We start from the raw sequence: 13837 nt of genomic DNA, 5'->3' as shown, positions 1-13837 counted from the left end.
AAAAGACGGCTTCCTTACTTGCTATGCCACCCCTGCCCTGTCATATTGACTTTATGAGTACAACTCTGTGTGCACGTAAAAGAAATTATTTCGTTGTTTGGGCAGAATTTTCAGTAGTTTGCTGGCTGTGAACGACAGGCCGCAGCTGCACCGCGCCTGAACGCCCACTGGCCGGCAGAGGGCGCTGCTCCCCCCTCCGCGCCTCCTCGGCGCTCCTTCAGGGGAGTGTCGCAGGGTCTCCTCCGCGGCGAGAGTCCCGGATTGGTCGGCGTCCCGGCGTATATAAGCCGGCAAATGTCTCCAGCCGAGGTGATTCCAGGACCGTCCTCAGAGACCGCGCCTCGCCGCGCAGCGCGCACACACGCTCCCGGGAGCCGGGAGGAGAAGCCCCGCTGCCTGAGCTCAGCCTTCCCCGCTCGTCCTGCGGCGGTGCCGGTGCTCGGGAGCGCTTCCGACCGGGAAATCAATGAAGGAGAGACGCTCTTGCCAGAAACTGCCTTTAAACGCCGGGATGGATCCCACGCAGAGTGTGAAGTGCAAGATCGTGGTGGTGGGGGACAGCCAGTGTGGGAAGACCGCCCTGCTGCACGTCTTCGCCAAGGACTGCTTTCCCGAGGTGACTAGAGAATCCTTTTTATATATACGGAACTTTTTTTTTTCTTCTTGCTAGCTTGTTAGCCACGTGCTGTTATTATGCGCGAATTTATTATTAATGGATTCGTCCCCCCCCCCCTCCCTAATACTGCAGAACTACGTCCCCACTGTGTTCGAGAACTACACTGCCAGTTTTGAAATCGACACGCAAAGGATCGAGCTGAGTCTGTGGGACACGTCAGGTGAGAAACTTTCTGCATCTCCTTCAGGAAGTGAAATGATGCGACGTGCTGGAGGTTATGTTAATTACGTGTTATTACAGCTTCACTTACTGTGTGATGTGTGCGGTTCTCACCTACCCGCGTAACACTTGTCTGGTCATTAGTGTCTAGTTGCCATATATACTTTAGCTTTTTTTTCCTCTCTCTCTCTCTCTCTCTCTCTCTCTCTCTCTCTCTCTCTCTCCCTGTTCCTTTCTTGGAATCTGCCCCCCCCCCTCCATGAAATCATCATGGAGGGAGATGGAATGCAGGGTGAGCCCTGCGCTCCGTCTCCAGTTTACAGTCCCCCTGCGTGCTGTGGACACAGGGATTGTCCCGCTGCGGAATGAGAGGAATGAGGCAGATAGAAGCAGCGGCGGGAGGATGTAACTCGCTCCACCCCGGTTCCACTCTGGAAATGCCAAGTCTGTGAAATACATACATGCCACTGGAAAAGTTTTTGTGGCGCTGGGCCCCCGTGGATGTGGAATCTGGTTTAGCAGCAAATTGAGGGGGATTCGGGTAATTCCGCGCAAAAGATCGAACTTCCTGCTCCTTTTTATTTTATTTTTTTTGCTTGTTTGCACAGAATTCCTTTGGCCTTCCAACGTGCCCACATCTCCTCCTCCCCGTCTCCTCTTTGTAACGATTGTTTATTGCTGCTGGACTGGGAGCCCCGAGAGATCCCAGTCCAGGAGTCTGGAAGTAATTACCTCCTGTAGCCAACACCCCCCCCCCTCACTGCGATTGGTCGGCAGGGTAACCTGGCCGGACGCAGACGCGCCTGTAAAGTGGGCACCGAGGCTTTGTCTGGAACTGTCTGCTGATTGGACCGTCTCCCAGTGTGATTTCTTTCCCTTGCGCCAAAAGGCGTGGACACCCGGCCGTAAAAAAAAAAAAAAACCCAACTTGTCTGTGCTTTTCACAGGCAGACAGAGAGACAGACGGACAGGCTCTACTGGGAGTCCCCGTTAATGCCGCGGTCTTCTGGGCCGCCAGCGCGTCTCAGGCTTTAACAAGGCGGAGGAGCACCTGAGCACGCGGCCCCTAATGAGAGCGGCGCATGTCTGAACACCCCCCCCCCCCCGTCCCCGTCCCGAATAACATTACCACTGTCCAGACTCCGTACACACATCAACCTTGACTGAAACCTGGACTCTGGTGCACTTTTTTTGGGGGGTGTAAAAGAACCTTGTGGGGGTCTTCTTGTGCAGCAGCAGCAGCAGCTGCTACGTCCTGCTCCGCACCCCTCAGCATTCCCCGCGCGGGCCAGCATGCCCGAGCGTCAACAAATCAGTTGTCCCATCCATCAGCGGCCATGCGTGAGGGTGTGTTGGGGGGATGGGGGGTTCGGCCGCGGCAGCTGTTGAGCGCTTTGACCACGGCGATTTATTTATTTAGGTTCCCCTGCTCGCGGTGAACGTCCTGGCATTTGTCTTGTCCAGGTAAAACACGCCGTCAGCCAGGAATGCAAGCGGCCATCGTTCCGGCACTTTCTGACCCGCCCTTGGTCTCGTCCCGCCACCTTTTCGATCCACCCTGACATTTAAAAATGGAAATGCCAGGCCACGAGTGGTCTGGAAGCCCGATCATTGTCTAATTTAAAAACCTTGATGCATGCTGGGAAGAAAAAAGCTTCCATTAATCTGCAGAGCCCACCGTGAAAATGTTCCGTGAAAAAGAGCCACCGTACAACCCATTGGATGATACCCTCAGGTCTTGTTGGGTGGGTCTCTTAAATCCCTAAGCGTCTCTTAACTGCCCCCCACCGGCGTTCCCATTCGGCCACCAGTCGGACTGAGATGACTGCGCCTGTGGGCTTGCAGCTGCCGGATAGCCTCCTATCTGTGTAGATCAATAACGACTCGGATGGGCCTATTCGGCAGGAAGTTGGGGGGTGGGGCCGTCAGTGGGGGACCCTCGATGACCCTGACGCGTTTTTTTTTTTTCCTCCTTCTCCACCTCGCCTCTCTGGTTTATCTGTGAAGGAGTTAATGAGCTCAAGCTGCCAATCCGAAGGCTACAAGAAAATGGCGGTAACTCAGGGACCGGCCGGAGGCTATTAACGCCCATTTGCCGGCATTCTGCCCGCTCGGCCGAGCCCAGAGGTTTATTCCCACCCCCGCCTCCTCCTCGCCTCCATTGTGTCTGTCCGTCTGTTTGGATTTGTTTGCAGAGTTTCGGCCGTGTTGTCCCCCCCCCGGGGACGAGGAGCAGGAGGGCGGTGAAGAGCGCGCCGAGCGCCGGGCTGAAACGCGTCCTCTGTTGTTTTCTCGCACCGGGCCGGGCTCTCGTACGCCCAGTCCCGGGGCCCTGTTCCTGGCCCTTTGTGCTTCCAGCAGGATCTGCCCTGAGCCTTTCTCTCCTCCGCGGCAGCCATTGTTGGCAGGATCACATTTCTGGGCCGGGTGAATTCGAGCCGCATGTTTTGCATTCCTTGGATGAAAGGTTGCTCCTTCTTCAGCACAAAGCGCCTATTGTGAGCATGTCTGCGCGGAGCGGCTAAAACAGCGGCGTCTGCGACCAGTACGCATTCCTCCCAAATGTCCCTTACCTTGCTGCTTTGAGAGGAAATTGAATTTGGTTGTGTAACGCCGCGGAATTGGAGCCCCCCCCCCCATCACTCTGGCCCCGCCCACCCACTTTCCTCCGTTATTCCTGCCGTTCGATCGCCTGAGGCTCGTGGGCAGCTTAGAACCGACCGTCTGAACGTGAACTACATTCACTCTCTACATCTTGGCAACTGAAGGAACCAAATGTTCTTCTTCATCCCCATTTGGCAGTGATGGCAACCTCATCTTGCGTCTTTGCATTAATGGCTGTGTGTCGTCTGTTTTATGGGGCGTGACTATATGGGCCATAAGAGAAAAGGTCAATGTTGCACGACCAAAATCCCATTCGGGCGTCACTGGGACAATTCTCCGGGTGAGCGGCCGTCCTCGTGCCCGCAGGTCTCTCGGAGTGACACCCCGTAACGTCGACGGGAATGTGAGGAATGGCCCCGCTATGTGTCTCTGTGACGTGGACAGGTGTGAGTCCAGCTGGCCTTTCCACCGCCGTAAATAAAGAGGGGGACAACACCGGCACGACCGGCCAGCAGCTGCACCCCTCAGTCAGAAGGGTAGATAAATTCAGAAGTGTGTGTGTGTGAACGTAAACTGTCTCATTAAATGATCCTTTTAGGATTGGATCCCATTAACTTTCTAGGATGTTTAAATTCTCATAGTTTAAGGCAACGTCTGACCCTGCAGTCTCATACTGAGGTAATTACACTAAAATTAATTGTGTTTTTTGGGGCCATGTTTTTATTTGGCATAGAATAGGTCAAACTATATGATATTTTTAATTCTCAGGTCATATAAAAACTGTGTGTGTGTGTGTGTGTCCGACAGATTTGGCGGAGGTGATTGAGCGCTGGGCGAGCTGTCGGACGGTAAATCAGTGTTTTTGTTGGCGCCGGTGGCTGACACTGACATGCTCTAATGAGGAACCTGGCGAACGGGGCTCCGCGTTCCGCTGAGCAGGATAAACCTCCAACCCGCAGCCGGTTCGGGGCTATGTGGGGTAATGCGTTAGGCCTTGGGGCCGTCGTGCAGTGGAAAGTCCCCGGAGGGCCAGCCATGCGCTCGCACTTTCGTTTTCTGCCGCCCACGACTCTTTCTACCAACAACTTGGAAAACCGTGAAAAGTTCCAGTGTGGGGTTCCTTCTTGTTCCCCGGAATTTTCATTTTTTTTCCCCCTCAATTCATTTTCACGGGGAGGGGCTGTTTTCAGCGCCTTGTTGAAACTCGCTGCTTGTTCATGTAAGATTTCGCCGAGGAGCTCAGATTTGCACTTGATTTTTCTGAGGCAACACACCAACACGTCCGGGTGCGATTGTGAAACGCTGCGGCTTGTGTGGAATGAAAATATGCGGCTGCATCAGATGCCTTTTCCGCTTCCCCTGGAGCTTGTTTACCGTAGCCCGTACGGTGTCTCTTCAGAACCTCGTCTCGCGTCCTGTTTGCTACAGGCGTTGTCCCACCATCGCTGTTTGGGTACGTCCGCGTCCCTTCGTGTCCTCTGGTTCGCGGACCTCCCAGGGGTCACTTCAGACAAGCTAAAACAAAATGCTTCACATTCCTGGCAGCAGGGCTGTGTTGCATATGGGGAAACCCCTCCTGCACGGTCAGTCACGCGCCTCTTGCACGCGTCTGTAACTGTAAGTTTGCTTCTCCAAAAAACCCGAGTTCTGGTTAGAACATCGTTTGGATAAATGTACTGAGGTGCTGTTGACCTGGAAGTCGGTGGATCTCCAAGACCGATGAAACAGCTCGGCCACTGTTCTACATTCTGTGGTGCAGATATAATAGGAGCTGGTCTTTTTTTTTTTTTTTTTTTTTTGCTGGTGACCATTTGATGTTCCGTACCGAGTTCCAACAATTTTATGCATTTTGAAAAGGAACGGCTAGAAACGACTTCAGACTTGTTTGACCTTAATTAGATTCCATGCTTTTGTAGCTTCTGCCTTTTCTTCTTTGACTGTATTATTATTTTTTTTGTGTCCAAGGTTCGCCGTACTATGACAATGTCCGGCCCCTGTCTTACCCCGACTCTGATGCGGTTCTCATCTGTTTCGACATCAGCAGGCCTGAGACCCTCGATAGTGTCCTAAAAAAGGTGAGTGTCTCGCTTGCTTTTTTTTTACCATTTTCAGTCACTTTAATTTCGCTGCTCTGCTTTACTGGGTCAGCCTCTCAGTAAGATGCTCGGAAGGTGGAATCGCAGACTCTGGCCTATTTCTCCTGGGCCTGTTCCTGTCAGCCCAGTTTAGATGTCTGGCTAAGAGGTTCCAGAATGAGGTGGTAATGGCCCTACTTTCAGTAAAGTGTGCCGCTTGGGCTTCAGCGGTGACCAAGATGCTTCATAACCACATAGCTAGATAAGCATCTGTGTTGGAGAAGAGCTGCAGGTACGCCATACTGACCCCGGATCAGGGTGTGAAAGTCAAGCCGGAGCAGTGTTGATGGCCCTGATGCGACCCTGCTATCGAGAGTCATGGGAACGAGGGGAGAGCGAGGGCCTCCGCAGCCTGTGAAAACAATCGGCCATCTGTGCCGCGCTAAACTCGATCCCCACCCTTGCGTCCAAACACTTGTCTGAAGGCTGCATTAGGCTCAGATTAAACCCACAGGTTTAATGCCAGCGATCACAGACATCTTATTGTTCGTGGAGGAGGAAAAGAAGGGCGGATTACCTGTGAATCGGGGGGGGGGGGCTGCAACATTCCTGTTCGTGGAGCCATGCAGCCATGTGAACGGGGGGATAAAAAGAAAAGGAAATTCTGGATTTTCTGCTTGGTCTGAGATTTGTAAATTATCCGTTCAGGTACGATGGAGGCTGACCGAACGTTTTGGTTTGTGTTCCTTCACAGTGGAAAGGGGAGATCCAGGAATTCTGTCCCAACACAAAGATGCTGCTTGTAGGCTGCAAGTCGGATCTGCGGACAGACCTCACCACGTTGGTAGAGCTGTCCAACCACAGACAAACGCCAGTGTCATATGATCAGGTACCTCACTGCCTTGAGTTGCACTGATTTACTAATAAAGGTGATGAACCAAATCCCCACAACACTTCTTCATTCATCCTAATCTACAGCAGTGTTACAGAAACGGTACATCTTAACCTAACATTTCCTGAACAACAAACACACACACACACACACACACACACACACGGTCCAAATAAGCATCAATAATTTAACTTACTGGCACATTTCTAACATTTGAGAAATCATCTTAATCCTTTTAGAAGGCACCCCGACGTTTACACAACTTCAGCTTTCTAGTCGTCTCTCATTCTAGCAGCAACTCTAATAGTTTGACCGCAATTATGATATTTCTAATTACACACAATATAATCCAGGCACAGATTAGTGGTTGTCAAGCACAGGGCTGTAGGAATGGTATTGAAATGAAGATCTTTCATTTGTGGTCCACAGCAGCCTTTTAATCACTAAGTGACTAAACCAACTTGCCTGCCTCATTCCTTCTCCCTCTGAATCGGAAATCCGAGATTTAGCCATTTATGCTGTGTGTTTAGCAGTGATTACATTTGGCATCGACCTAATTAGTTTGATTTGGCATGATTTAATGTGCTCTAAACCCTTTTTTCTGTCTCCAGGGCTCCAACATGGCCAAACAGATCTCAGCGCCCTACATCGAGTGCTCGGCCCTGCAGTCGGAGAACAGTGTAAGGGACATTTTCCACGTGGCCACGTTGGCCTGCGTTAACAAAAACAACAAGAATGTCAAGCGGAACAAATCCGCCAGGGCCACCAAGCGGATTTCACACATGCCCGGTCGGCCTGAGCTGTCTGCAGTGGCGTCTGACCTGCGCAAGGACAAAGCGAAGAGCTGCGTGGTCATGTGATCTGCTCTGGCCAGGAATAGGGTGCTTCTGTTTTTTGTTTTGTTGAATTTTTTTTATTCACGCTGGAATCAGGGTGGTCAGGACTTGACGGAAAAGGATCATGGCAAGGTTCTCCACCCAAACACATGCAAATGCAGAGCGGATGGAGAAACTGTGCACTTTAGTCTTTTGCTGAAGCCCCTCCCCCGAAGCAAGGAAGGGTTAATGATGCCTGAAAACATGCCGGATTCAATAGTGCCAATGAGTAACTTGTACAAAGACAAGACTCCTGTGCCCTTTTTGGATTGGGTGGAGGGGTTCTTCACTTCCTGGATGTGACACTGCTTCCTCTTGAAGGTTTTACCGGAAGCGCTGAAGGCATCCTGTGAGCTCCTGTGAGGAAGCAGGGGAAACAGCGTCACGGCGGAAACCCTGAGCTCCTTCCGTTCTTCCTCATTTTAAGAGGAGCCACCCAGAAGATGAGTGAATCAGATGTACTGTGAGCAGAGAGGAAAACCGCTTCTGTGTTTTCCTGGACTGGAAACGGGGGGAAAAAAACTGAAGACTTAAAGCGGCTCCATTTGCACTAGCTCCAGGACTTTGCCCTTTGACCTCTTGTGTATGGGTGAAAGAGGCTGAAGAGGAAGTGAAACATCAAAAATCACTGTGGTTTTAAAAAAATTATCCGATTTCTTTCTCTTCTTATTCGTCACCACTGTAGAGGTGCGGTTTCCCTCCACCTGTTCTTGGCACCGCCCGCTCAGTTGCTTGATGCCGTTGGTCATGTAGTCATTTCCTAACCTGTTTGTGTTGTTAACCCGACTCGAAATGATTTTTGGATGGTTGTTAACCAAAGAGGAGACAAAACAAAGCTTGATCCCAATCCCTTCTCAGAAATCTCTCCTTTTCTACTAATTCCGAGTGGGGACCCAGCAGCGCCATCACACACCAGTCTGGTTGTGACCTTTCGTAAATGTGCATTTTCTTTGTGTTTTGTTTTTTACTTTGCCTTGCTTGGATGGGGAATGGGAAGGTGGTACCCAAGTACGTGGATGCTTCTGTGGACGGGGTGTTGGCATGATGGTGCTGGAATGGAATCGGGCCCCAGTGCTGTTCCTTTGCTCCTTGTCAACTATGCAATTCTTCAGAGAGGAGAGCGAGAAGCAATTGAAGCATCGCCTCAAGGCAGGGTTCCTCACATCTTGAATCCGGCCCTGGTCTGGGTTCTCAAAACTTGATAACAGTAAACAGTCTCTGATTGGCCAGGGATTCTTCACACTAACTCATGCAGGGTGAAAAATATGAAGAACTCTGCCTTAAGGTTTTTTTTTTTTTCCCTTTTAAGAAGGACTAACCCACTATGAGTTTTTGTGTAAAATGCAGATGAATCCAGTGGCTATAAAGACTATTCCCCCTTCAAAATTGCTTATTTATATTTTTATTTGGTATGTATATTGTTTACTTTGAAGTTCATAGAAAAACTAAATGTACACAGTTGTGGGGAAATCACTGTGACCTGAAAAAACAGCAGGTTTTGTTCCACTGCTTTCTGGTATAAACATGTGTTTGTACCATTATGCTGTGCTCTTTCATAGTTAAATCAATTTAAAAAAAAGAAGAAAAACATGTGGAAAGGCCGAATGCTTTTTATAGCCACTGCAGGTTGAACCTTAATTGAATTACCTGAGGTATTAGGCTCAGTACAGAATGACACCATTTTCCAGCTTCTGCAGGTTTGTTCTGTGATGGTCTGTGTAGAAACCGGATGGGATTTCAGTACGGCGCCCTTTCAGCTGCTTCTGGAGTTTTGGGCAGTATTATCTGACAGCTAGCATATACTTTCTATTTAAATGTTTTTTTCAAAAGTGTAGCTAATGGGAAAAAAATGTAGGTGAGCTTGTCATGACCCCCCCTCCTTTTTTTGGTCTGTCTGTTCGTTGATGTTGCCATCGTATTTATTGAATTTTTATTTCCTCCTTTTCAACATTTGCTGAATAAATAAAAGCATAAGTTAAACAATAGCGAGTTTGTTTTTTTTTCCCTTGCTTTTCTCAAGAATGTGGACAATTTTTTAGGGCATTTTGCCCAGCATGCCGTACAAAAATCCATTTCTGGATTGCAATTTTTATTGCATTAAATTATTTTCCCATCTTGATTTATTGAACTAAGCTGACTCATTTTCTTCATCTGTTTCTCAAAGAGCACAGGCATGCAACATTGCATTGGTCCAGCTATGGCCAGGATGAAAGGATGTCGTCTCTCAGGGTTGATTTTATGAAATATTACTTGCTTTTTTCCCCCTTGGTGGTTCATTCTCAGTGCCATTCCTGCCTCTTCGTTTGTCAATTTTAATTAGCCATATTTTTCATCCCACATATGAATTCATTGATATTTACCATAAAATATCCAAAATGATCCTGACAGTGACTCAAATCACCACCTACATACAGCTACATTTCAGCTTTTCCCCCCTCATGTTCTATTAACATGTTTGAATATGCGGCTGTCCTGTATGAATAAATGTATTACTTGAATGCACTTTATTTCACAAATCCGGATGTAGTATTAAAAGATTCTGAAGATTTGTTAAGCAGAGGCTGACCAAGAATGCGACCTTGCTGTTAGACTGGCTGTGTTTCCATGGAAAAGATGATTCTGTCTGTGGCTGCGATTCAACGGCGGCATGGAAATCCATCTCTGGTGGTCTGACATTCCCCACTGTAGACACATTCCTTTCTCTCGGTCTCTGGTCTTTCAGTCGCTGAGAATTAACCCAGTTCTGCTTCAGAGGCTCACAGTCTCCAAGGCTTTTCCAAAATGGAGCTTAAAATATAAACAGCCAGTGCTTGACCCTAACAGTGAGGTCAGGGGTTTGTGTTTCTGCCCTCATGGGGCCACTGGAACTCTCTAAACAAAAATATCATTTAGCTTGTAATATGTGTGTTCTAATTTTCTGTATTTAATTGAGGTGAAATTAATGGCAGCTTATGCACTCTGGAAGTCTTTTTTGCCCCTTCATACTACATCCCTGCATCTTACTGACTGAAGAAAAGGCCAAACCACGGCCTCTGACTCCTCCAAGCTCATCTAGCTCAGACCACAGCCTTCTCTCACCAGGCAGGTTCAGGATGTGGGCCCTGGCTGCCCTCCCAGCTGTCCAGTCTGCAGTATAAAGGGCGCGCCTGTGGCCCGAGATCTGCCTTGTCACAGCAAGGCGGCCTGGCTGAGATAATGACATTAACGGGGACAAATGAAAAGGTCATTTATAGAACAACATGAGGCACACAAGTGAAAAATGAAAAGATAGCTTCTTTATAGATTAAGGGACTGCACTCACAATTGCTTTTATTTTATGGGTTTATATGTTCAATAAACTACTGATTCAATTTTAATCAAACCCTTTTTAGCTGATAAAGGAAAAATATATTTAATGTATTTTTTACACATAATTATGCCACACAGGTCTAAAGAATGTTGAATAATAGAATAATAACACTTCAACAGTCAAAACAGGATGAAATGGAAAGACTAAGAGAACAGCAGTGGTTACAAAACCTTTCTCATTTGGTGAGGTTTGGTGAATCTGGTTTGTTTGGGGAGATTAGGTTAATCAACAGATCATCATGTTGAAGAAAGTGGGTTGGTTTTGAGAGAAATAATTGAATGAATGATGCTGCAAGCAAAATAAATATGAATAACTACCAGTCCACATCAGTTTCTAACATGAATTAAGAAGTCGGGAAGAATAAAATGAACAATAAATTGTCAAAACCATTTAAGGATTCAGCATAAATCTGCCCCACAGATTCTTCATTAATTGTCAATATATATTCACCCCATTAGTTTCATATGAGTCATGAATTCTGGCTCTGTGCCTCAACTGAATGGGAAATGATCCCATAAAGGCAGCCATTTGCAAACCTTTTATAATAAATGTGCTCTGCATCCCTCAGCCTTTAAGTGAGATAATGCCACAGATGAAACAAGCTTCAGTAAATGACTTGGTGGGGGTGGGCAGAACACACACACACACACACACACACACACACACGCACACGCACATACAAAAGCTGCTTTAAATGGCTGCTTATGAATCAAGCGGTGTCATGTGCATATGTTGCAAATTGGAGGCGCAGCGCGCCCGTATGCCATTTACGGCGGTGCTATTGAGACGTATCGCGGTGCCAGCTGTAAAGGATGACCTGAGGCGCTCGAGCGAACAGGAGAAGGATGACAGGGGAGGTTGTGATCCATCTATGTAAGCACATTCTAATGCAGGATGTCTGCAGGCCTGTTCTTCAGAGCTGTTGTGTTGCTGGTGAAACCGTCTGAGGGTCCAACAAAGCGCCGTGTGGTTGCAGGTGCACTAGACTGGTCCTCGCTGTTTGTCTGCGTGCAACCGTGCCAGCTCAAGGGCATTGTATAAAAAAAAAGATGAGGTAGGAACCAAAACAAATCATTTAATGCATGCCAACCTATCTCATGACATGGTAATTACAGCGTTTACACAGTGTTTACCACATCAGTACGTGCTGAATGGAGAGGGTGAGCAGCAGGATGGTAACAATATAGACCTAATTCATATATTACCAATGGGGAGAAGGTGCTGGACCAAGGTATAATGCATCAACCATGTAGAGAAGTAAGAAAAATGGCAGGTTGAGATGATTATTTTGATTCCGCATTTTACCTGGACTGCATATTAACCACCGACTCAACCTTCCTGATCACCTTTTCCTCTCCCAGCTGATGAAAGCAGCCCATAGGGTTTAATCATTACTCTTTTCCGTACAGTAGAGTCTCGGTTTTCAATCTGCTGCTGCGTGGTATAATATTATTCCCCCGCAGATGCAGAATACTGATGAGCCCAAAGACAACACGCCTCGCACCAGCCGCTGCAATTATGTTTTATTTTTGGCCTTGGAGGATGCATGGCGCAACGATAATTCATGTGGTGATGTTTACTTCTGCCGACATAGAAAATGGATTTGAGGAACAGAAATCTGACACTTATGCAATTTTGTTTTGTCTATTAATATCTTCGCTTCAAATTTATTTAAACTTATCATCTTTGGCTCCACATATTGTTCAGTCTTCAGCTTAGTCAATTTTGTGTTTTTGGCATCTTCTGAGGTGGCATCACATTTTGCGCTTGCTATTTGCATTGAGGGTGCATGTAACATTACAACCAAATGATTAGCCCTTCGCCTCTATTGTCTTTCAAAGTGTGTGCCTGAAAGCCACTTTACTTTAGAGTTGACCATTATGGTCTGCTGTAGAAAAGAGGATCCAGTCCCCATGCAGATTTAACAGCTTTAGAAGAAACACAACACACGTCGCTCAATTTCCAAAAAAATGATGTCATGTTACATACAGTGTTCCTAAAATTATTTTTTGGCTGTCAATTCATTGTCCTATTTATCATTTAAAACTGTGTACATGAAGAACCGCTATCCTTAACGACTACTCTCTGTCTTATAAAAATTTGGTGGTTTTTTTAAATACGTAGGTTCATAGGCCAAGACTGCGCCGGGCTGACAGATTGATAACTTCTGGTAAGCGTCCAGAGTCGCTCAACATCTCCCGTTCATCCTGGCGCATTGTGCACTTACGGGAGCTAAATTGGACCACTGGACACGGCAGTGAAATCATTTTCTGCCCACAGTCCTGTCTTGATTGATTTCTCAAGACTTGGATGGAGCTGCAGCACCGACGCCTACAGCAGAGCAATCAGGCAGAGAGAAACAGCCGAGCACTTTCGCATTGCTGAAATGGCACCAAATAATCTTTCCTTCGTCAGTGCACTCCGCGGGCTTGAAGGAATCACAGTCCAAGTGCAGGTAGGCGGTATATCTGCCCAAACAGAATTTATGACAAATATCTCCGACTCGTCCCAAATATGCTGACTTTCTCTTGTCATAGACTCCCACACACAAAGCTGGGCTGAGCTCTCGCCATGGCATGCGGTGTCTAAATAGCTCAGGGATTAGTGGGAAAGTGTTACAGTGTGCAGCCTTTCAGTTCTTCCCGGCAATAAGATGTTTGTTCAAAATATGGAATAAAATTACTTTGCTTAGCACTATTAGACAAGAAAAATTAAATTATGCAGATTCAACACAAAGTCAATTTTTTTTTATGTTAATTAAGAGTTCAGAAGAAACCACTATGCCATAGTGAGTGAAGTACATTTTGCGACAGTAACCTGTGCAGAACTTTTGCTTTGGGCACAAATTCATCAGGGCTGGCAACTCCGCTTCCATCATCGAGGTGATTGGTTTGATATGTACGGTGCAAAGCTCACCAAAGCTGTCAGAGTGAATTTCAATCACTGTCAAAAGTTCTGCAGGTGATGACGCTACCTGTCATCGAGTGGTGCAGGCAGGGCCAGGGCCTGACACACACCGAGCAGAGGCAGAAGTGGGTGCACGCAGGCGTGAATGTCACCAGAACCGCTTTCACCGCCCCGCACCAACGGGGCCAAGGTTGCTCTTCGCAGAGAATAAAATGTCACAGACCTTTGGTGCTCCAGATGTCTATGGAAAAATTCCATTTCACTCATGGGTGCCTTCCGGACCGCGCCGTGGCTTTAGAC

The 13837-nt window shown here is 47.6% G+C and overlaps 1 protein-coding gene across 1 annotated transcript; it reads left to right on the top strand.

The window, feature by feature from the left end:
* Nucleotides 1-283: 283 nt before the first annotated feature.
* Nucleotides 284-9266, top strand: rnd3a (Rho family GTPase 3a). The gene is made up of 5 exons (XM_028981462.1): nucleotides 284-616; nucleotides 749-836; nucleotides 5405-5514; nucleotides 6269-6403; nucleotides 7018-9266. The coding sequence occupies exons 1-5, from the start codon at nucleotides 467-469 to the stop codon at nucleotides 7264-7266; spliced, it is 732 nt and encodes a 243-aa protein (XP_028837295.1). The 5' UTR covers nucleotides 284-466; the 3' UTR covers nucleotides 7267-9266.
* Nucleotides 9267-13837: the final 4571 nt, after the last annotated feature.

Source organism: Denticeps clupeoides, chromosome 5 (genome assembly GCF_900700375.1).
Source record: "Denticeps clupeoides chromosome 5, fDenClu1.1, whole genome shotgun sequence".
Taxonomy (NCBI): Eukaryota; Metazoa; Chordata; class Actinopteri; order Clupeiformes; family Denticipitidae; genus Denticeps; species Denticeps clupeoides.
This window is presented reverse-complemented; position numbering and strand designations above follow the sequence as displayed.